We start from the raw sequence: 23,138 nt of genomic DNA, 5'->3' as shown, positions 1-23,138 counted from the left end.
TGAAATCTCTTAAACCACCAGCTTGTCAGACTAAAGGGCATCTTTATATGTTTTACCTAGAGAGCAATTAAGCGTATTCGGCTTATCTGTTAGCTTCTGGCAGAAGGCACACTTTGAACAACGCACATCTGCCTGTAGTCTGGTGCTTCTTTCTGTAGTCAGCTCTGACATGAATTCAACATACTCTGATGTGTTATTCCACCCTGTTACCAGCCGCACAGGCACTGCTGCTGCACAGCCGTTTCCGAAACACCACGCAGGTGCCGAAGCCGCACGCTGACTCCGCAGCAGCCCTGCACTGCAGGACCCAGCTCCTAAGGCCATGCGGACATGCTGGAAGCTCGCACCCTGCCAGGCACAACTTGCCAGGTTTGCTGAAAACTAACTGCCGGTGGAAATATTTAAAAGAAAAAAAAAACCAAACCACCATGAACAAAGGGGACAGGTTCTAAAGTGGGGGGGAAAGCACTTTCTTTTTTCTCTAAACACTTCTTCTTACTGATAAGAGGCAACTACCAAGAGAAACGGACACCGCCTGCTGCCACCCAGGTCATACCTGAAAGACAGGGGAAAGGAAAAAACGCTTCCTGGTTGTGACCTGACTACCAACTCGTGTTTGTCCTCTTCAGAAACATACAGCATCAGGTTTTCACCCCCAAACCCTTACAAATTACACTGTTTCTTCAGCATGTAAAAAATTTCCCCACATTCCAACAACTGCTTGTGAAGTTGTGCAACGTCAATTCTGCAAATGAACAGTCCCACCCTGCTCAGTACTGACAAAGATCTGCCTATTTTAAGCTCGAGCCTAGCAAAATCTGGAGTTTTTTAATGCATACTCTGAAATTTCCATTGTGATATCTGACATTCAAAAAACCTCTGGGGCCTACACGCTTGAGGACACAGCACTTTGTTTAAAAATTATTTTCTTCTTAAAAACCACTGCCCGCACCTGATTTTATAAGGTAGCTTGCCCCTTTACAGGTGAAATCCCAGAGGATAACCCCTAGCTCAATGCTAGTGCTGTACGCAAGGTTTCTGCAGCCTTGTAATCATCAAGGACAAAGCAGTGCCGTTCCCTCCTGAGAATTAATCAAACCAAAAATAATTCTGGAGACAAAGAGGGTTTGTTGATGCCACACAATTTGCCAACGGCAGAAAGCCAGGAGCAAAGCAACAGCTGCAGAAGTGCCACCATGAGGCTCCCAGCAGCACTCCAAATTTCCTAGAGCTTCAGCTGAAACACCTCTGCACTGTGCAGCCGGGCTGCCGGCTCCGGCCCCCCCCTCTTCCCTCGCAGGCGTCTCACCTGTTTCAACTCTCTACCTGCCCTTGCTTTCCTTTCCACCCCATGCAAATCCCACACCCTTCTTTCACCTTCTCCTCACTGAGTCAAGGTTTTACTGATTCCCTTTAACTCCACTGCAGAATGGGCAATGTTTGCTGCCCTCAGATCTTTCGTTCTGCTGTGCCTTAAACCTCCTTCCCTCCCAGGGCCTGTCTCACCAGTGGGCAAGTCTTTGCGGGGAGGACAGATTTTACCCGGCCGGTCTGGTACTTAACATGGGAACGCCCTGCTGACAGCCCATAGGCAGTTCTATTTATAATATTTATAATACAAGCTGATACAATGACACACACAAATAAGTTAAGCAACGATTCCCCTGAGGTTTGCTGGTTGAGGACTACAGCACTCCCACGACTGTGCCGGTCCCCGCCAAACCAAGAGAACAGCTTTGTCCCCAGCCCACGCAGAGCAGAGTTTTTCCAGCAGGACACGGGTGGAGCATCGCAAAAGCCTCAGACCTGGGCCAGGACAGGGAAAGGTGAGTGGGCAGGGAGGAGAGGGCTGTCCATCCTCACAGCCGCCACAGCTCCTCACTGCACAGCTGCCTCCCTCCTGTCCTCACACTGAGGACCAGCCGCTTCCTGCAGGGCTTAGCTCCAGGGCCAGCGCTCAGCCCAGCAGCTCTGCGTACACGATTCCCAGATCTTACCCTTATCGTAACATCACCAGGATGTCGCATTACCTCCAGCATGTCATTTTACAGGATATGATCCTGCTGTTCAATCAAGCTAATACCACTATAGAAAACATTATAATAACCTGTTCTACTATGAACAGGTTTTGCGTGTAACCTGAACAACACATTTCAATCACTGACTCAAGTATTTCTAGCTTTTAATTTATCCCTAAAATATTTTACAGATTTGGAGTCACCAAATTAAAACCAGGGAGGGAGGGCATCCCTAGAGGACAACTGTGATACAGAATGACCCAGAGCAGAGCAGCAAAAAGAGTGAATCATCCAAAAGAACAATTGAAAAAAAAACCCAACTTTTTTTAGCTGGGGAAGTTTCCAGAGAGAGCTGAGGGCTCGCTGTTCCAAGTACCAGAGAGAGAACAAGGCCCAGACGTTAGCAAAGCAGGGGACACTTCTGAGCTCCCCTACTCGTACAGCCAAGAAGAAAGGAGATACAATCCTACAGCACATCACTCATGGTACATTCAGGGAAGCATCTGCAGAGGAGACCAGTCCAACGCTGTATCTATTTCTGGTTTCCCCCCAGGAGAGCAATTCCCTCCACAAGAGGTACTGACGAGGCTACTCCGACCGTCACAGCTCACAGGAGAGGCTCTCCCTCCCACCCCACCGCTGGAACAGTTTGACCTTGCCTACTGAAATGATCACAAGGGGGATGTGACTGCTGTCTGCAAGTACACAGGGAGGAGGGGGAAACCTGGGAAGCAAGAGGAATGCTTTATGCTACCACAAAATATTAAGAACAAGTTACTTTAAAAGCTAGACATGAATCCATAGCAGCTAGGGAAAAAAAAAATATATAGAAGAAATACACACAAGCTCCTCCATGTTAGAGTAGTACAATTCTATACCAGCGTGTCAGAAGCAGCAGCATGACAATAAACTGAACTGGCTCCAGGATGGAAGTGTCTTGAGCTACACTACGCAGTGACCGCCGGCAGCTGCGCTCCCTAACTCCATCCCTCAGCCTGACTTCCTCTGCTCCAAAACATTACTGATGAGCAAATAAAAATAAAAATGTTAATTTACCACCAAATTTAGTGTCAACTCTCATCCAGTTTTAATTATAAAAGATTCACGATGTGCATGTAAAGCTGAAAGACTTAACATGTAAGCTTAACCTGGTATGTATTCTTGTTCAGACTTATTTTTAAGTGTTTAAATGTGCTTTGTATATATGAAGTGTTGGTGTTGATCCCTAAGGTCAGTATTTATGCATCTCTATATAGAGAGTACTACACATGTACATGAAAGAACACGATGCTTTCATTTCCTCCTACGTGGCAGATTCACAGGAACTTCTTACTGAAGATGAAAAGGTTCTCAGCTTCACCCACTAAGGTTTAAAAACACCATGTTATTAACTCCTTGGTGCCAGAAGCTAGAACATTACCACTTCAAAAGAAATCTGGAGTTTAAAGCCAAGGAGATAAAGATAAGAGTGGTCTTATTTTTGGTCCTTAAACCTATGAACTGCAAGGAAGCCTGGAACAGTCCCACTACTTCATGTTTTATAAACTGTATGCCTTTATATAATGCCACGTGCTATATAAAACAAATTTCCCAGTATGTTTGTTATTTTCTGTGGGTTGCCTTTTCACTCTCGTATCTGTGATATCTCCCTTGTTTTGAGAGATCAGAGTAAGGTTACTGGAGGATGCAATACAAATCTTATCAACTGTGGGAGTCCTAACTGCTTTAGCCTAACAGGAGCTAAGAATAACATCAATGCCAAACATCCCTTCACCTTTATGAAGCAACATCAAGCCCTGGAGACATGGTGCAGGGAAAGGCAACCTACAACAACCCAAGATTTGGTCACCTGGATTGATTTGGGTTTTTTTTCTTTCTTTCTTTTGCCAGAAAACAAACCCACGCAGATCATCCAGGGTTAACATACCACCCATCTAAACATTCACTGGAATGACAAAGGGGTCTAGTCTGGGTAAGGTACCTGTTGCTTTCAATGCCCCAGCAACTGACATAGCCAGCAGACAGATTAGGGATGTAACACCCGTCATCACTACAACCTAGACCTTTTTTTCACAGAGAAAACTCCACTGCCCTGGTCACAGTGACACGCTAAGCCATTGCTTCCTCTCTGCCCAGAAGAGACAGTGGTTGGAAACTGATCTGCGAATCAGAAACCAAATAGCATCTTCTTCAGAAAGGCCTGGCCTCGCTTGAACCCAAGTGGAGATCAATGATAAATCTTTAACAGCAAGATGGTTTACAACCCCTACTGCAGGTGGGAATGGTCCTCATTCCTTGACAGTCAGCTACCTAATTAGTGGTGCTTGACAGCTGGCAAGACAGCAGGCTCCATTTCCTGTTGAAACAGGAAAACGTTCATGGAGTGAAGAAAGAAAGAAATCTAGAACTGCCCAAAAATCTCATCTAAACAATTGTGCTTTCCTCCTCCTTTCACCAAGGAGAAGCAGTTTGCAGACTGTGAGAAAAAAAAAAAACCAACACACACACACAAAAAAATGAAGTAACAAACCCTATGTGCTAGAAGAGGACTGAAGCTTGCCACACCAATTCATACTGTTCCTCCAGAACTGCCCTACTGGCAGTACTTTTTCTTACATAACTAAGAATTAAATCAGCCCAGCTGCTGGCAAGGTAACATCGCTCTTTCTGATGGTAAGGGAAGCTGCTGAAGGGACAATGATGACTCCTGGTGATTGATGTACCTTCTGTGTACAAAGGAACTTAAGGTGGAGTGGAAAAACAACCTCCAAATACTGTTACAAAAACATCTTGTTATACCCGAACTGTCTCTACAATTGTCCTACGGCTGAAGATAAAAACAATGACACCTGACATCCAGGTATTTTTATCTGCTTGGGTTGTTCTCCCTGCCTCTCTAAGGTTAGGTAAACTTTTGGTTTTAGAAGAAAAAAAAAATACTAACCTGACCTTGCCATAACTAACACCAGTTTATTTAGAAATTTGCTAATGAAATGAAAGTGGAAAAAAGCTGTTAATAATAGTCTGCTCATTTTTCATTTTAAAGGAAAAAAGGAACAGTCTTAATTTCAAGCATTCAAGTTGCTGTATGTTAGTACTGGCTAGTCATCTACACAAGCAGATATACCTTATTATACATTCCTACACACTAATACCTACCAGTAAGAAAATAAAATTTAATTTGAGTACAGATGTAGTTATGTCTTTGAAAAAATTTACTTTATTGTATTTATGTTATTTAATCCTGTATGTCTTTAAACAGATGTACATTACCTGATGAAGTGCTCCTGCTGGTAGAATAATAGCATCACCAAGAAACTGAATAACTGTACAGGTTTTTACTCCGTATTCTTCGAGGAGTCTTTGGCGCAGTTTTTTGTTCACATACCAACTCTGATCACGTATTGGATCATGCTCTGGTAAAACTTCTAAGCCTTGCTCTTTTGCTATCTGTAAGTACAGAAAAGATCCCAAGTCACTTTCAAAAGAAGCTGAACCTTTTGCTGGTAAGTTGTAAGTATACCTAACTTATGAAGCAACACTACTGTGTTCCCAATACCCAAACAAGAATTTTAGTTAGGGACTCAAAAGAACCTCAAAAGAACTGACAAGTCCCACTGAACTGAAGACAACTGCAGAACTCCCACTCCAAAATGTAGAGCTTTAACGAACTCAGCACAATAATTTACTAATAAGCAACACACTCTCTGCGTGACTTCTTTCATCAAGAAAATAAAATGTGACCTCAAGAGTTCCTATGCTGCCAACTCCTCAAGTTTAAAACCTTCAGTTTTGACACAGACACGTAACACCACAACCCCAGCTCAGGAAAAAAGCCACAGACAAAACTAAGGGTCATATGGTCCTGAGCAACCTGCTCTGCGTGACTCTGAGCTCAAGAGGTCCCCTACAAATCTCAACCACTCTGTGATAACAAGTTATTTTCCTACCATCCCATCAAGGAATTCGGAAAAAATGAGGGGAAAAAACAAAAAAAAACAAAACCAAAAAACCCCCCAAAACACCAAAACACCAAAACTTCCCAACAGCAGTAGACTTAACTGCAACAACCATTTCTCATCAAGTTAACTACAGAGGAACGAATAACCTTAATTAATTGCTAATTAATCACAGTGACTAAAGAAAAAAAAACATATCCAATCCATCTGTCACAACTCAGGAGACAATTATCTCATTAAAAACATAGATTTTTATTCATATTGATATTAAATATACTTAATTATGTGATGCAGAGCTTGAAACCATTCTTGTGTATTGTCACCTTTCTTCTGTACTAACAAGATACTGAGATTTTATCTCTTATCAGCAGGCAAAGTGGTCCCAAGGTCTAGTCATCAATTAATCTCTAATTCAACATTTCAAAAATACCACCACACCAAAAATACAAGGCGGTGCACAATTCATTTTGGATACCATGGCAAGCTGTGGCAGCAAATGACGAATTTTATTACGTAGTGTCTTAAGTGCTTTTGTTTTAAACCTGCTGCTCAAAGGGTTTCACAATATCCCTTAATTGCTCTGAAAGAAGAAATGCTGAATAATACTCATTGTCCACCTATTCCGTTGCATTAATGATTTTCTTCACATCTCTTTCTGCCAAACTGAAGAGCCACCATCTACTTTGTGAGCATCTCCTTTTGGAACGAACAGAAAAGCCTCGCTGTGTAATTCATAATCTCCTGGAATTAGCTGTATTTTATTTACTAGTGCTCATTTTCCCCCACAGCTCAGCTTGCCAAAGAGCAAATGTTTTGAGTCACCAGAAGACAGCTGCCCTGGGACTGAAACACTGCCTTATTGTCCAACAGAATCTTTACTGCTGAATTTTTCAGGCTCTTCCTGCTCACAGTAGAGACCTTGGCCTCTAGCCTGTTTACGGATCCCTTCGGTTTAGCCAGTTAAAACTCATCTGTTTTTTTTCCCACAGTACAAGACAGTGAAGACTTCTTTTCCTCGAGCAACCACTTCAGTGATATTTTGGTATTTCTATGTCATCTGTCAAGACCACCTTCTAGGACATGAAAACATGCTAAAGACAAGGGCACAGAAAACTGCTTCCCAGATTGTACCTCTAAATTTAATGCCATTGATGACTATCAATGGCCCAGTGGTGGATATTCAACCTATGTGATAAGCAATGACCTGAAAGGTTCTGATGTGGCTCTAACTTGCTGAAGAAGTGGCTAACGTTGAAGAAGTCTGCTGCCCTTGGGTACACTATCCCCCACTGCTTTCATCTTCACAGAGCCAAGGCACGTTCTTTGAGCTAACTGACGTGACACAGAGTCCTTATGAAGACCAGTGGCTGCTGGGTTGCAAGGTCAGGGTTTTTTGCATAGGACAATTCACAAAAATTTCAGCATCTCATAATGCAAGAATGGATCAGTGACATAAAAACATTATCCTACAAACGATCCTTTGTATTAGAGAAGGACAAGAATAGATCTCCATGCTCTCCTCAGCCTTCAGAGTTTGCAGGCTACCTGTAACCCTTAAGAAGGTAATACATATCATGTTACATATTTTATTTGTTGATGATGTAGCAGGCCAATTATAATTTATTTTATGTGCTATAAAGGAAATTATTTTGCTCCCTCCCTTCCCTAAGCACAGGGGTGGGGTTTGTGGTTTTTGCCAGCCCCCTTTAATTTACCAGTTACTTAGATTATATTTATAAAACACATATTATAAATCTAACCTTTTGCAGAAACTCCCTTATTTTGTCAGCATCTTTGCCAGCATAAATGTGCCATAAAGCACCAGGTAATTCACTTGAATCTTTCAACCGCTTCCTTAAAAGGTCATCCAAATCCTCCTCTTCAAACTTCTTCAAAACTCCTAAGATTCAACAAACGTATTTTTTAAAAGTGAGACAGAGGAAAAACTTAAACACCTTCTTTTTGAATTTCTTATGTGAAACTGAGCAGATAAGTCTGCTGAATACAACAGAAGTCCCCAGCTGATCTTTTTGTTCAGTGTTTGTAATTAGTTACTAGAAAATGAATGCCATAAATACCTTAAAAACAATGCTTAAACTTTTTTACATTTCTTGAATTTCACAGAACACATTCTCCTACCTGAAATAAACAAGCAGGGCTGGCACCAAAAAACTAAAAGATGAAAAAGGTGTTTTCCTGCAGTCAGCAACAGCAGTGCTGTGCATGCTGTTCTGCAGCAGCTAGTCAAGAAGCTAGAGCTCTCCAAATATGCTCAAGTTTTGCTGCTATTAACTCAGTGCATATGCAAGTGAAAACAAAGCAAATAAAAGACAGCAAACCTTACTGCAGCTCTGTTAGTCACATTCAAAATCTACATTTGCTGATTATGGAATAGAAGGACACAAGAGTAAGAGGAAAGAAACAAAACTATTTCAGTGATTTAAAGACTGTTTCACATAAGCAATAAACCTCATACAGACGACTAACATACACCAATTTAAGCTCTCCAGTGCTGAAAAATTACATTACAGTCCAAATTCAATAGAGCAAACACAGTGCATCCAGAGGGAGCAGAATAAACAGAAGGTTTGGCAAATACATCACCCTGACATAATTGTTAGAACTACCACAGCTTCCAGGGAAAATCCTTCATCCTGCATTTTCTTTAGCTCTGCCAGCCCCAGCATAGGAATGGTACATCAATTATAGGTAATGGCAAAAAAAGTGAAAAGAGTTCAAAATACCATTCATGAACTGCAGTGTATTTTATGCGGAATTAATGTGTGTGCAAATTCTTGAAACAAAGAATCTCCCAGGATTAAACAAGTACTTATGGATATCTTTTCATCCGCTTCAGAAGAACAGTGTCAATTTTAAAAGGAGCAGATCATTCAGTCCATCTACACCTCTTACAATGAGCTTCCCTTTACCTGATTTGGAAAGTACTCCATTTCCTTTCGCTATGCCAACATAAACAAGGATGTTCACAACATCAGAAACTTCAATATGGAGATTTGTGGTTCCTATATCATGGTCTTTAGTAGCTGCCACACCTATGTTACAAGATAAAATTAAGATTTGTTGTATTGCATATTCACCTTCAAATAGAAACGTGCAACAGCTAACTGAGATGAAATTTCTGAAAGCACACTAAGCATCACTGGAAAGCATTTTATGTACACAGGCTTTAATGTGAAAATACTGAGATATACAAACTACAAATACACTTTTGTTTCACTTGCTAACCAAGAAAATGTTACTTTTTAACAGGAACCTTGAGATATCTCTTAGCCCAGGTAACTGTCCCTACAGAGCAATTGTGTCAGAACAACACACATTTCAGCAGAATAATTGAAGACATTTCCTGACCACTGCATTGCTTCCCAACCTTTCAGGTTGTTCGGGGCAGAATATAAGTACAACGAATACACAAGGTTATCAAATCAAATGTGTCTCTTTTATGCCTGGCTGTAAGCAGAGTTCTTAATCAAAAGAAATCCCCAAGCAAAGAGGAAAATTAATTTTATGTCTAAGAAGTTAAAACATACACGCTTAAGTCAAAGGGACATTTCAGAACACTAAGGTTGCAGCAGTATTACATGAAAGTGTCATTAATGATTCAGTTCTTCGGACCCATGCCTTGATCACTATCATTAATATGTTTATTTCAAAGGACATCTGGAGAACTCTTTAAATCAAAGCCATCATGCCACAAATTACAACCCATTTCTTGTCCTATTAGAACAATTTGTAAAACAGAATTGAACAAATTTGTTTGCAAAAGAAGGAGCAGCTGGAAAAGGTCTGAGGGAAACAACCTTTTCTAAACAGGTTTTTGAGCGCACAGCATACAATACAAATGCAAGTTATGATAAATATGCTGGGATTTATTTATGACCAGAATTATGAATGCAATAATATTTCAGGAAGTATTTTGTCATACAGCATTATTAAAGACTGGATCTGTCTTTGTGTAGAAGTAGCTAACCATTTATATGCTTCAGAAGACTGTAACAGCACAAGAAAAGACAGAAAGAAATGCAGAAGCAAATAAACTCTCATGCCTGAGGTTCATGTACTGTTAATATGCAAGTCAGTCACACTTTTAAAGAAGAGGTAACTGCTACGCTTCTATGGCATACTCACCATATGCACTGCACAGTCTGGGTCCCAAATCTGGACGGACAAAAAATCCTGGCAGATGAGAAGCCAAGTTTAGTTTTCCTTCTGGACTACAATATTCAGGCAAGGGTAAACTTTTTAGTAAGTCCTCATATCTGGAGGAGAAAAGAAAGAAGAATGCAATTGAATTTGTGTCATTACATAGAGAGAAAAAAAAACCCAACATGGAGACTGACTTAAGAATATCTAATATTAAACTCAAATACCTTGCTGGCATCATAGCCTTGAAATCTTCACCAGAAGGCCAATCTTTCAGTTTTAGTAAAGCTGTTTCCCCGTTTTTTATTTTCTGCCGTTCTGCAAGTAACATCGAAATTACTAAAAACTAATAGACTGTAGGTGTTTTACTTTATTCAACTGAAATATATAACTTAACTCTTAACCTGTCTATAAAGATTTCATCCATAAACCAGGAGATAATTAATTTCAAGACTCAAGAATGATACCAAAACAAAGTCAACTAGTTGAGGAACGATGACATTTGTTTCTTAATCAGACCTAACTAGTGTATTAGCACATCTTTAATTCTACAAAGGTACAAAATGCCAGTTTTCATCACATTCTCTGGAAGCAAATTACCTAGAGCTTTCTTTTTAAATTAAAGTTTCTTCAAAGCCTCAAGATCCATAAAGAGTATGTTTAACTGCAGTTTCTAACATTGACCATGTTCAGAATCAAGGGAATAATACACTTAAAGTAACGTACTTGAAACATCTTCAAAACCATCCCAGAACTCCTTGACATTGGTGTTTGAAATAATACTGTCTTTGCAATTCAAGATATCAGCTTGCTGGTTTCCAAAATCTAGACTAATTGACTCAGCTTTCCATAGGCTGAAGTTCATTTTCTTATGCATACCGGACACTAGAACAGGCTGTAAAAAATAAAATACAATAAAAAAATCAATACCAATCCTTCCGCAAGTAAACAACTTCTTCAACTGAACTGGAATACAAATGCATCTGAAACATACACTGAAGACCTTGGCCCTCCTGAGCTGTTAGCACTTCCTCTAAAGGCAACCATACCCAAGATGTCATACACACATCTTTTTGGAGTTTGAGTCTCTGTAACAGTAATTTCTTACTTATTAATGGCAGTTAACTGAGGTTTAAACTACACAAGGTTCATATGTGGGTTATACCTGACAAGCTTTCGCCCACTGCTAACAATACATTTTCAAACATGGAGTTAGGCAAATTTGTCTTTTAACACAACTCCCCCAGAATTCATGCTGAGGTCACTTTATAGACCGAACGGCTCAATACCTACCCTTCCTTGTTTCCAGCACTCTTTGAATAGCTTCCAGTTGTTGTTGTTTTTATGGTCTCTGAGCCACAAAACATGCTTATCACAGATCCACGAATACTGAATATCACTGTACCGTTTACTGCAGTCATCCTGAATACATTTTCTATCATCCTTTGGCTCATCTTTTATTTCAGATTTTACATTTATCTTTGGTGCTCTGTTTGGTGGAATCTTGTTTTCTACTACGGAAGCAATTATGTCATCAAGAATGTTTGGCATAGTCCTTCCACTCTTGCCACTCTGTTAGAAAACAAACAAATGCATGCTTAAACAATGTAAAAGCAAATAAAGTTAACACAATTCTTTTTGCAGTAGAATGACAACATTTCGTTACCAATTAGAAGCTTGCAGTTATCTACTTCCTTTCTAGAAAACTGCATGCATTCTTACATGCAAAAAGTTAGAAATACACAGTTCTTACAAAACTCAGTATGTTGTAATCTTCCTTTACTTTGTCAGGTTAGGCTTTATCTGACTTCACGGACATTTTCTTCATAGTATGTCTCAATTACCATTTTATATATATATATATATATATATATGTATGTATGTATATGTATAAATAAATAAAAAATGTTAATACAAATGTGTGCGTGCATATAAAGTTTTAATTATAAATGAGTATTTAAAGCAATACAGCTATCAGACTGCTCTAACTACAATGCACCAAAACAAACAATAGAGCTTTTCAAATCCTGATATAAAAACCACGCTTCTTGTAAACACTTACTGCTGTTCCTGTAGAGTAAACTGGAGCAAAAGCAATACCAGCATCTGTAGAACCTAGACGCAATTTGCCTGCTGTCGTAGTTAATAAATCTCGTAATGTTGAGCCCTGCTCGTTGTTCTGGGATGCAGGAGGAGAGCTTTTACAGTTTTGGGACTCCAAATTATCCTGGTCTTTCTCTTCCTTTGAGTGTTTTCCAGAAGGACATTCTTTGTTCTCTAAAACAAAAACAATCATTGGAAGTTTACACTGTTGCATCATGATGCAGACATAGGAACAGCACCAGTATCCTGCATTTTACAGTGGTGGTAATATACTGTAGCACTAGTGCTTTATTCACCTGAAAACACACCAGAGGATGAACTAGATCCTTCAAAATGCAGTCAAACAGTGTGACCATGAAAAGGCCTTCCTCAGCATCTCAGACATGCAGCTGAGTGAGTACCTGTCACAAATGAGAGATGCTGTAGCTGGAAATACTGCCACATTATACATGCATTCCACTAGTGGCTCTTCTGGTAACAGATGCCACCAGGAGAAGGCATTGCACTTTCAAGATTAAAATTAAGGGGGAAAACAACATCATCTTTTCTTTTTGTTGAACAGAAAACTGTGATTTTTTTCCTAATTAATTCAATTACCTATCACTGGTGCCCCCAAAGTCATGGACATGATATGACAATTTCAAATATATACCTTTCTTTTCTTCTCTGGCTTTCTGCTCTGCAAGGTCAGCTAACCAGTGCAGCGGTGACTGGGATTCAGGCGGTGTTAACTTGCTGTCTGTGCTTACATCACTCCTTGGACTTGTACTACCATTTGCCTCAGACTTTTGAGGAGTATTCTGCTGTTGAGACTCAGGCATGCACAGAGAAATTTTATTACTGTGGTTAAGGACATTCTGCAAAACCTGCAAAGAACAAATTTATTTTTAAGTATATAACTCTGCTTTAATGTATTTCAAAGACAAGGCTAGCACTTAACCATCATATATGCAAATTAAAATGCAACTGGTACTATTCAAATACAAAAATCCACAAGAATCAGAACACCTGAAAAAACTACAACGTATACACACATTTTAGACTCACCTGAGACACACCATTCATTGCAGGAAGCTTGCCAGCTTGCGTGTTCTGCTTGCTGGTACACTGACAATGGGATTTAATTTCAAATTTTTCTCTAATATTGTGCATAGCATCTAAAAGATCTGTCAAAACTAGAAGACAAGTAAGAAGAAAACCATCAGCAGCTCTCAATCATTTTGTGTCCCTCTTTACAATACACACACAGTGATGTTAAAATGTTATCTCCAAACCTTTTTAAAAGTTAAAACTAATAAAAATGCTAAATTTAACAGCGAACAACACTATAAAAAGACTGTCCAGTTTACCTTAAAGCTCATGCAGAAAGAGACAAGGTCTTTAATTAAATAATTGCACGCTACTCTTCTGAATAATCTAACCTTCACTCTGCATTGCCATTACATGGCACACCCCAAGCCAGCCAGTCATTCATTATTTACTCCTCACTGTTCAACGGGTGCATCATTGCTTCTTTTAATAAAGCCGTCAAACTACAGACTGAAGTGAGCCACGTCTTGACAAAAAAATTAGTACGTGATCATGTAATTTAAGGCTGTTTGGTAATGGGTATGCACAGAAGAACAAAACCAAGGTTATGTAAGCAGTCTTCACTGTGCTGTTTCCACATGAGTGGTTCACTTTACAATTTAAAATTAAAACCAGTTTCAGTCTGGAACCTGTTCTGGGGAATGTCACAATTTGAATTTATTATGGAATCTAACCAATCTTCATTTCTACCTGAACTAACATGCAGCAACCCATAAAATAATGGTTGTGCTAACAACCACCACCACACTTAACTGCACTTCTTTGTAAAACTTACTAGGTTGCAAGAAAAATTCTGAATTTAGCTGGCGTTAGGATTAATCCTTATTTTTCCCATTTATCACAAGCTCCTTCACTGCATTTTGCTTTACGATGCTCAATCAGATGTCCAACCAAAACCACACATGAATCTTTTCTTTTTTTTTTTTTTTTTTTTTTTTTCTGGTGGGGGTGGGACAGACAGAAAACAGCAAAAAGCAAATCCCCAAAAATCTGTTGTCACACAATGCTCCTTGGCAGTACTAGTCCAAGATTTTCTTTTAACAGCTAAGGTCAGATTTATTAAGTACATTCTGGCTATTTTATTCTGCTCTGAAAAGGTACAAAACAGTCACAACAAACACCCTGAATTTCTTCACTGCCTGTCCCCAAAACCCCTTCAGACATCTGTCAGCACATTCCTCCTCTCTTCGTCATCTGTGCCCCTTGCTGTTAACTGCCCAGAATCACTTGCCTTCCTGCAATGATTTGACACAATTCACAAGTTTTTAAATGGAAAATGAGAAGTTTCAAGAAACGACTCCGGCCTCTCTTCACAGAAAGGCCTGGGAAAAAACACATCCTGCTTGTTCACACATGGTCTTACCAGAGCCTGGAATAATCTGTGTTGGCATCAGGTGCTTGTGATCATGAGGCTGTCCTTTCACGCACTTCATCCAGGCATATAACTCCTTATCTGCAAAATAACATTGCCAATTGTTTTACTTTACTTACAGTGGTACACAGGGCTAACTAACATTTTTCAGATTTGTTTTAGTTAGAAACAATTTTCTACACATACTGTAAGTCTTCTGTCCTGGTATCCGGTGTGACAAAAATCTGCATATAACAGCTACTTTTCACAACAAGGAAAAGAATAAAGAGTTTTGACAACACTGAAATCTGAAATAGCCGCATCTGTAACACAGACTCTTGCCAATAACCTCAAAGTTTCAAAGTATATTCCCTTTATTACATTTAGCAAGCTGCCAACTTAGCATAAGCCGAAATCCTTTACAATTGCTATTGAGGTAGCGAGACTCCCTTGAATTCCGACACAGAAGAGAGACACAGTTAGGCTGCGATTGTATGGTTAATTTAATTTGACACAATCCACACTCCAACTGAAGTGGCTGTCTTTGACCAGAGAGGGCCAAACAAGCCAAAAAGATGAACTTGTAACCAAATGAATTCTCTGATTTGGCCTACCATGCAGCTGCCCCGAAGTTACTGGTGGCACAAAGGAGAGGGAAGTTGTATCATGGATTTATGTCAGATTAAAGCAACAATGAAACCACAAGTCTGTATGTACTGGTTGAAAATCATTTGTGGCAGCAGGGAGGGCCTAACTGGTAGGAGAGAGGGGCTTTCTATAAAGTTCCAGGAAGACTGTCCCTGCCGGAAAAATATGCAGTGTAAAGACAAGAGAGAGGAAGAACGAGAGCAAAAAAATGTCTGGCCAAGCAAGTGGTCACTGATCTGCTATGTGATTTTGGGGCAGAAATAGGAATGCAATTTCCCTCTGAAAAGGGAATTATTTTCTTACACTGTAGTAGATAAAAAACGTACCAAATGTTCCCTTCAGAGAAATATTAGATTTGTTAGCTATTTTGCAGTTTTTTGTAACTCCTAAAACATTGAAATATGTAATTGGTCACAAACATAATCAAATCAAAAAACAAAACAGCATATATCTACTTAATATATTTTACCACTGAAATGCCATCATATGGCATTCCACTTGATGGTGCCATGAATTGTCTGAAGGTAACAATGGATGCATATTCATTCATTCATGTAGTAATGACAGAATTCATCGATAAATATCTGAATGTGGAATATTTAAACCTCTAACATTCCTGCTGAAGCAGGGGGAAACCAGTGTATTCTCCGTTAAATTTAGCAACTGTAAAAACAACTACTGGTTCCAGGAAAAATGGTGCAATATAGAGTGCTATTATATAGAGATGGGTGGGTGGTTCTGAACTTTGTAAGAGAGTGCCAAACGAGGGATATAGTTCACACGAATCCTACAGCATCATTAGAAATAAAGCCGCAGAGGGGGAAGCTATCGCGCTTCTGCTTCTGCATGTAATGTTGTGATGAACAGTAAGGAGAACATCTTCCGTGTTATAAGACTGAAAAGAAGCCTGCTTCTGTATACTGCTTTTTTAAGCTTTGAAGACATTTTACTAAAATTTTCCTGGCTGGTTAACACGCGCACTATAAAAAGCCTCTGACTGCATGTTCCCACTAGGGTAAATAACGTTCAGCGTATATCCCAAGCCACGTCAGATGGATGCGCACACACAGACTTAAGCCAGTTAACAGCTGCTGAAGCAGCCTCCAGCATTAAAGCATTAACGACCGTTCTCCGTGTTGGAAAATGCTAACATTAGTTCCCTAGAAACTTCAGGCTTTGATGGAAGTCTCTGGGAACATCCTATCACCACAGTGTAGGAGGCCTCTCACTGCAAGCCAAGGACAAAGTGGATGAGTCTCTCCATTTATCAAAGATTTATCATCTAACAGTTAAATTTTATTTTACTAACATTTCACATCTGTGACATTATGCTGCTACGACAAACATGGAAATGCTTTTCAAAACAGCATTATACTTGAATCAGTTCCTGGCACAGTGTTTGACCACAGGACTGTGCCAGGGCACAGTGCCTGCCACCCAGGGGAAGGCAGTCTTTTCCAACAAGCAGCCTGAGCACCAATGTCACAGCTGAGGGCTGAATGACCAGATCAATCTTCCAAGCCATTCCTCCTTTCAATTGCAACAGGCTGGGTCACTCAGAAACCACAGGTTTGCAAGTCAGTCCTCTTACACTTCACTACGGACTAAACTAGACATTTCTATTAAAGCACAGGAGTTGGACTAAACCGAGTATGTGTGCAGGCTGCTGCATTGTGAAACCTCCATTAACACTCGTTTTAAATAATATGTTTAGTATTTTTCTCCATCTCTTTCTTTCTTATAATAAAAAAGTAGGCTGCTAAGTCAGTATGACAAACCACATACTTCTGAACGGAGGACTCCAGAAAGTACTCCAATCAACGCAAGTCTTAACAGCAATGAGTTGCCATAAAGCAGGGAGGTGTAATGGAGTGCCAGTCTCACAGCTGAAGAACAAGGTTTAACCTTGAGGGGCAAGGCACCAGCAATCCAAGACAATCCACACAAAAAGACTGAAAAGTGGACAAAGACCTAAAATAGCCACCACAGCAGTTACTTTCTGAATGACTGATTCTACATCTACCAACAAAAAAAAGGAGGTGAAAAAGATCTAAGAGAAACCAAAATACACAAGCAGTAATTTAACACTTTACAGAAAGGCAGTTACACTAGTGGATCAGCAGCTCTACAACAAATTAGAATAAACAGCCTATACAATACTCTAGTTCATAAAGAACTGACCTCTAGAACTTTTTCTTTCCTTTGCCTTGTAACAATCTAGGCAGACCACAAATCCACATTTTTGGCAGACCCAATGAATGTTAAATAATGTGGCTTCGCATGCATCACACATCTCACGGACTCCTCTCACTGCTCTCTTCCATGCAATTTTGGCTGAAATACAAAATAAGCAGAATAAAAGGACTGAAATTTAAATGCAAAGCACAGAATGAATAGTCTTTACAGATGAAGCATTTGTAATTTTCCCCTCAGACGCAACTGCGTGTGGGGGGAGGAAAATGATCCTTCATAAACAGACCGTCAACATCTACCCCCTTAGTGGCATTACACAGCATCCCCATCAATGCTACTATCAATACACTATAAAGAAATTAAAGCATCCAAAAACCACAGACTAAAGTAATACAGAAAGAATATTTGTGCTCAACATGAGTTGGCTGCAATTATGAAGAAGAACTTAACATATACTTTTAACCCCATGCAATGAAGAGAGCTGGGTTCTTCACAACTGCCTACGGGACATGTTTAATCTCAACAGCAGCCGAACTGGTGAGTTGGATGATTAAAGTTAGCAGGAGGGGAGGGAGGTGCCTGTCCTGGAGACCTGGCTAGTACTTCTGCTTTCTGCCCCACCTCCTCCTCGTACTGCCTGGAATTAGTGGAGCCACCCACCCGTCTCCAGCCTGTGCCCATCTGCCATGGACCAGAAGGACGGACTAACTGTGGCTTTGGTGGGGAGGAGGCGGTGGTGTTAGCACATGCTCTGCAGGGCCCACGCTGTCACATTATTCTTCTTTGTTTTGGGAAGGAGACACGTCAGAGACACAACGTCTGTTGGCAGAGTCGGTACCTGGCTCACTGCGAGCCTTGGCTTGGAGCTGGCTGCTCTGGCTGGAGAGCTGGAGGCCAAGCTGGGAACCGAGGCTGCTCCAATCCCAACAGCAGCCTGGCCCCAGCCCTGGCCCAGCACAGCGAGGGGGAATGGGCTGGCCCATTGAGGAAGGTCCCTGCCCCTTCCTGACATATGCTCTTACAAAATAGCCTAGGAAAATTCAACACAACAGTCCGGTGAAGTGAGCTACTCGAAAGAAAGCAATGGGTCACGATGAATGCAAACATTCGAGTAAAACTGCAGAACACTTGAGAGCATCTGAGATTTCCTTACCATCTTTTTTCACCCAGGACATGGCTGTTTTCTCAGATGTTACTAACTGACAAAATTTATCACCTATGATATCTAGAATGTATTTAGAAGTTTCTAGGTCCAGTTCATCATCTTCATAGTTTTCATGTGTCCATAAACTCAGTGCTTCATCATCATATTGATCAGGAGAGGAGAAACCATCTATCCTAACCACTCCGTTCTTACTAAAAGACAACCTAAAAATGAGAACAGATAGTTTAAATGCATATGTCATTATATTCTGTGACTTACAGTTTACTTGCTGATTCACCTTACTGCTTATGCTTATGTCTTACAACAAGTAAGTTTTCTTTACCTTCTTTAGCATCCTGCCTTATTTTTTAATTTAAAAATAAATCCTACTGCCAAAAACGGTTTTAAAACAAACAGTAAGGAAGCATGAAAACTAAAACTAATTTTTTAGGCACTTTCTGCACTCAGTTTACTTATCATTCTCTCTCTGTAACATTTATTACTGCTTAAAAATTGCAGACAAGAAAATTCTCTTATTTTTCTTTTTTTGCCAAAGTTTGGTTCCACCTATTCATCACCTTTAATTTTTGGAGTGTCTGTAATAGCAATCATTCAGTCTGACTCATATTTTATAGATCTTTCCATCCTACTGCTCTCATACTCAGAAAACAGGAGTTTGAACACTACATTTAAGTCTTTCTAGGCAGAACAAATCATGAATGCCAAGATAACATTTTTGTATCCACTAATTTCTGACCTTTAAAATAACAAAGGGCTTTCCTGTTATCCTACCCTACCATTCCACTAACCCTGGCTATACTTAGCCTATTTTTAAGCAGTAACAATCAATTATTCCATCTGGTATAATACAGGATAATTCATTATACATATGCAATTATTATAGCAGTTAAGGAATTTTACAGCAATGCAAGCAAAATAGTCCTGAGTTCAGAACTGAGTACCAAAAAATGATATTTAGATATGTATTTAATGAAAAAGAAGAAATTATGAATTCTCAGTAACAACTTCCAACAGTAGGGCAAACTTTGTTCACAATTCAAGCCCTACTATCTAAACACAATGAAAATAATTAAAACTGCTGCAAAATTTACTGCAATATATTCAAAACATTCACATTTTTAAATTCCATAACTGTGTTTTCAAATGTTGGCAAAACTTTATCCCTGACGTTCTCTCCTTTATAGAGGAGAAAAAAACCCAAAACTCTGACACTGCCACATTAGGAAGCAAATATTCTTACGCAAGAAGGTATTCCAAGTCCAACCTTGAAATGATTCCTGTAGGACTACCAAGTCTTGTAACTAAAGCTTCATTATAACATACTAAGCCCAATCTAGTGAAAAATTTCCTGTTCAAAACAAGTTGGATATATACTGACAACACAGGCTGCATGCAAATTAAAGCTGTTTTGTTCTGTCTCAATAGCTGTGCTGCCTGCACCACATACGCTATGCTGCATCCTGGAAATTATCTTCCTGAATTGTGAGTTTTCCTTGATTGGCCATTAATTGTGAAAAAGGAGGTCGCAACTCCTCTGTCCTCAGAAAACTCCCAGAAAACCTTGAGCAGCATTCCCACCATATACTGGCATAAGAACAATTACGAAAAAGTGCAACTCTGCGGTTTTACAACTTGTCCAGAATAATTGAAGCTTGCCTTTTGAAAATCCCACTTCAAATGTCAGACACCTGTGTAATGGTGATGTGCTGTATTTTCTGCTTGCCTAAGGTACACTGGGCAGCTGTTCTGATCCCTTCACTATAAAGCTTTAAACAGCAATGAAGTCAATCCACAAAAGAAGTAAGAAATAAAAATGTAAATACTGTTAAATTAGATGGTGTCTTTTATCAGGCAGACTGACTGAGCCAGAAAAATCAGACAAGCTTTCAAGCACACAAGTCTTTGTCAGTATCATTTTTAAAAGTTAAAACTCCACAATGTCAGGAAAATAGCTGTACTTACCGCCGAAAGTAGTAAAATCTACAAAATACTGGTGAGTGAGTTGGTTCTTCTCCTTTCTTACTTCTTATTAACCTACATTCTCTGCATTTTTGCAAATTTGGTCCTATTTCAGAGCAAGAATCATCCTGCAAAAAGGACTCTCCCGTTTGCTTCAGCTTCTTTACTTTGCGCCAATCTTTTAACACTGAGCGAGGTATACCAGCTGCAAAAGTAAGGAGAGTTTCAGATGAGGTACTGGAGCCCTTATTCACAGAACCCAGTCAGATCAGTCAGCGTTCAATGTTTCAGAAAGTACATCTGTTACCTGCACAACATATTTCATTAGTACTTCCATTTGTCTGCCTGTCAGCACTGAACTTGAAAAAAACATAGCTATCAATCAGACTTACACAGGCAGGAGCACAGTTAAGTACCCGCTGAGCTACCAGAAATACCTACAACATTGTATTTTCTCTTATATTAGGTGTATTGTTCACCAAATATTCCACCAAAACCACCTTCAGAATCTCATTCTTACAAACCAAGCAAAGAAATACAATACCCCAAGAAAGGTTTGAATTCTTTTTCAAGTGAAGATGTATGCAAAAAAGGCAACAATTTAATGAATGAAAGCAGAGCTTAAAAAAAGACCCATATCCTACTTCTTCAAAATTTATTTTTGCTGAGGGTTACAGATATGATTACAGAAGAGCAGCTCTATTCACATGTAACTCATCTGAACGTAATATAAAATATGTGGCATAAGAAGAACAGAATCCATTCACTCCCTGTCAAGTTTATTGGCTTTGCAAGGCTAAGTAGTACAATTCCATTTTCTATATTGAAGTCAGCAGATCTGACCCTGAGTAACACAAGGACCAAATCCATTGACTACTATGTGCAATTTTCACATACACGTTTTGAAACTGAACCCTGTTCTTATCTAACCAGGCTTCCATTTTAATGACTTTTAAAAGTGGTACTAGTTTTATCTGCAGATAGATAGAATCTGTCATTTCATCTACCACTGCTCTTCAAAGTTCATGTCCTGTAAACAGGGATCTGATGTAGGACGATAGAGAGGTCAGAGTGCTAACTTCGGACTTGGTACCTGGGTTAAGATCTGTACTTTGCCAGAGATGACTTGTGCAAACTTTGCAAGTGACAGACCGCCTATGCCTCAGTTCACGGCCTACAAAATCCACTCCCAACTCATCCAAGGAGCATGATAGTAACTGGATTAAAACTCGAGAGCAGAAAAGGCCAAAGTACAGGTTTGCTGGTCTAAAACAATGTTTTCTGCCTTGGAACCAGAGATCCTGGGTGTCATCTGGATGCTGCCAGACTTCAAGCTCTGTGGGCAGAAACTTGGAAGACCCCCAGTGCTTGCAGAACTGTAAAATGACTTGCTTTGCAGGAGGGAGCCTTGCAGCCTGGAGCTCTGAGCATGCTGGCTAGCACACAGGCTCCCGGGGCTTGCCGAAACAGCATCAGGACAAAGCAGTTTTCAACCCTGGCAGCATCCAGATACCACCCACATTGCAAAACTGCCACCAAGCCCCAGATCCTGCAGCACAGTTATCTTCAGCCACCTACGGGGAGCCCAGGCAGCCGTTCCATAGGGACCCATTATTTCCTGAAAGCTCCTCAAGGTTGACTGTGGTTTTGTATACATCTTTGTGGAAAGTCCTTTTCGTAAGAAAATCTCTGACCAGTTCTCTCTCAGAAATTATAACAAAGCTCCCCCAAGATAAACTGACAAGGGTACCGGAACCACTCATCTATTTAATGGGTCAAGTAGGAGAAACACAGAAAGATCCCAGGTCTGATCCCAGGCCAGCTGCTACCGCGGGACAGGCCCAACCTGTTAATGTGCAGGACACGGGCTGTGCGACTCACAACAGAACGTAATACCAAGTCCTACCCATGAAACAGCTCCATAATGTATTATCGTATATCACTTTTATACTTGGGTATCACTAGCCAAAACAAGAAGTCACTGCCTTCCCTCAACTTAGGTAAGCAATCCTTCTACAACAAACATTCTTTTGCAACAATACAAAGGTCATACAGACCTAACATGTTACATGTATACATTCACAGTTTAAGAAGTAAAACCAAGAAAGACGTTATAGGCATGTTCTCCTTGATCTTCCCTTTAGTTGGGGGGGGGGGGGGGGGGGGGGAAGGTAATACTACTATCACTGGACCCAAGCCAGAATACCTCAGACGGACTGCAACACTTCCAGCACCCAGTACAACTTAAGCATCAAGTACTCTCAGATACCAGAGGAGTAACTTTATACACCAGGCAGTGAAAAGCCAGAGAATGTAATTACAGGGAGCAGTAGTCATTTTCTTACTACCTGTACTTAAAAATTCTTGCAAAAAGTAATTTAATGGTAGACTTTCTCATACTCAGCCAGAACAAAGACAAAAGAATAGTCCTTGGAGAAGAATAAAGTGGAATAAAAAATAAGGTAAGTTCTTAAATAAAATCTCTCATGTTG

General features: G+C 40.0%; 1 protein-coding gene across 8 annotated transcripts in view; it reads right to left on the bottom strand.

Annotated features, from left to right (window-relative positions):
• The window catches only part of JMJD1C (jumonji domain containing 1C), a 177,750-nt gene that overhangs the window by 1,426 nt on the left and 153,186 nt on the right, over positions 1–23,138 (bottom strand). For all 8 annotated transcript variants that reach the window (XM_069795964.1, XM_069795969.1, XM_069795965.1 and 5 more), the window contains 14 exons: positions 20,650–20,851; positions 18,676–18,890; positions 17,511–17,663; positions 14,694–14,783; positions 13,289–13,416; positions 12,894–13,107; positions 12,201–12,415; positions 11,432–11,710; positions 10,865–11,033; positions 10,366–10,456; positions 10,124–10,254; positions 8,908–9,030; positions 7,738–7,877; positions 5,292–5,468 (listed from right to left, as the gene is read on the bottom strand). In XM_069795964.1, the coding sequence (XP_069652065.1) occupies positions 5,292–5,468; positions 7,738–7,877; positions 8,908–9,030; positions 10,124–10,254; positions 10,366–10,456; positions 10,865–11,033; positions 11,432–11,710; positions 12,201–12,415; positions 12,894–13,107; positions 13,289–13,416; positions 14,694–14,783; positions 17,511–17,663; positions 18,676–18,890; positions 20,650–20,851 (2,327 nt within the window). The remainder of the gene's footprint in view (positions 1–5,291; positions 5,469–7,737; positions 7,878–8,907; positions 9,031–10,123; positions 10,255–10,365; positions 10,457–10,864; positions 11,034–11,431; positions 11,711–12,200; positions 12,416–12,893; positions 13,108–13,288; positions 13,417–14,693; positions 14,784–17,510; positions 17,664–18,675; positions 18,891–20,649; positions 20,852–23,138) is intronic.

This window comes from Haliaeetus albicilla, chromosome 11, assembly GCF_947461875.1.
Source record: "Haliaeetus albicilla chromosome 11, bHalAlb1.1, whole genome shotgun sequence".
In the NCBI taxonomy this organism is placed as follows: Eukaryota; Metazoa; Chordata; class Aves; order Accipitriformes; family Accipitridae; genus Haliaeetus; species Haliaeetus albicilla.
The sequence above is the reverse complement of the archived record's forward strand: the minus strand, read 5'-3'. Positions and strand labels throughout refer to the sequence as shown.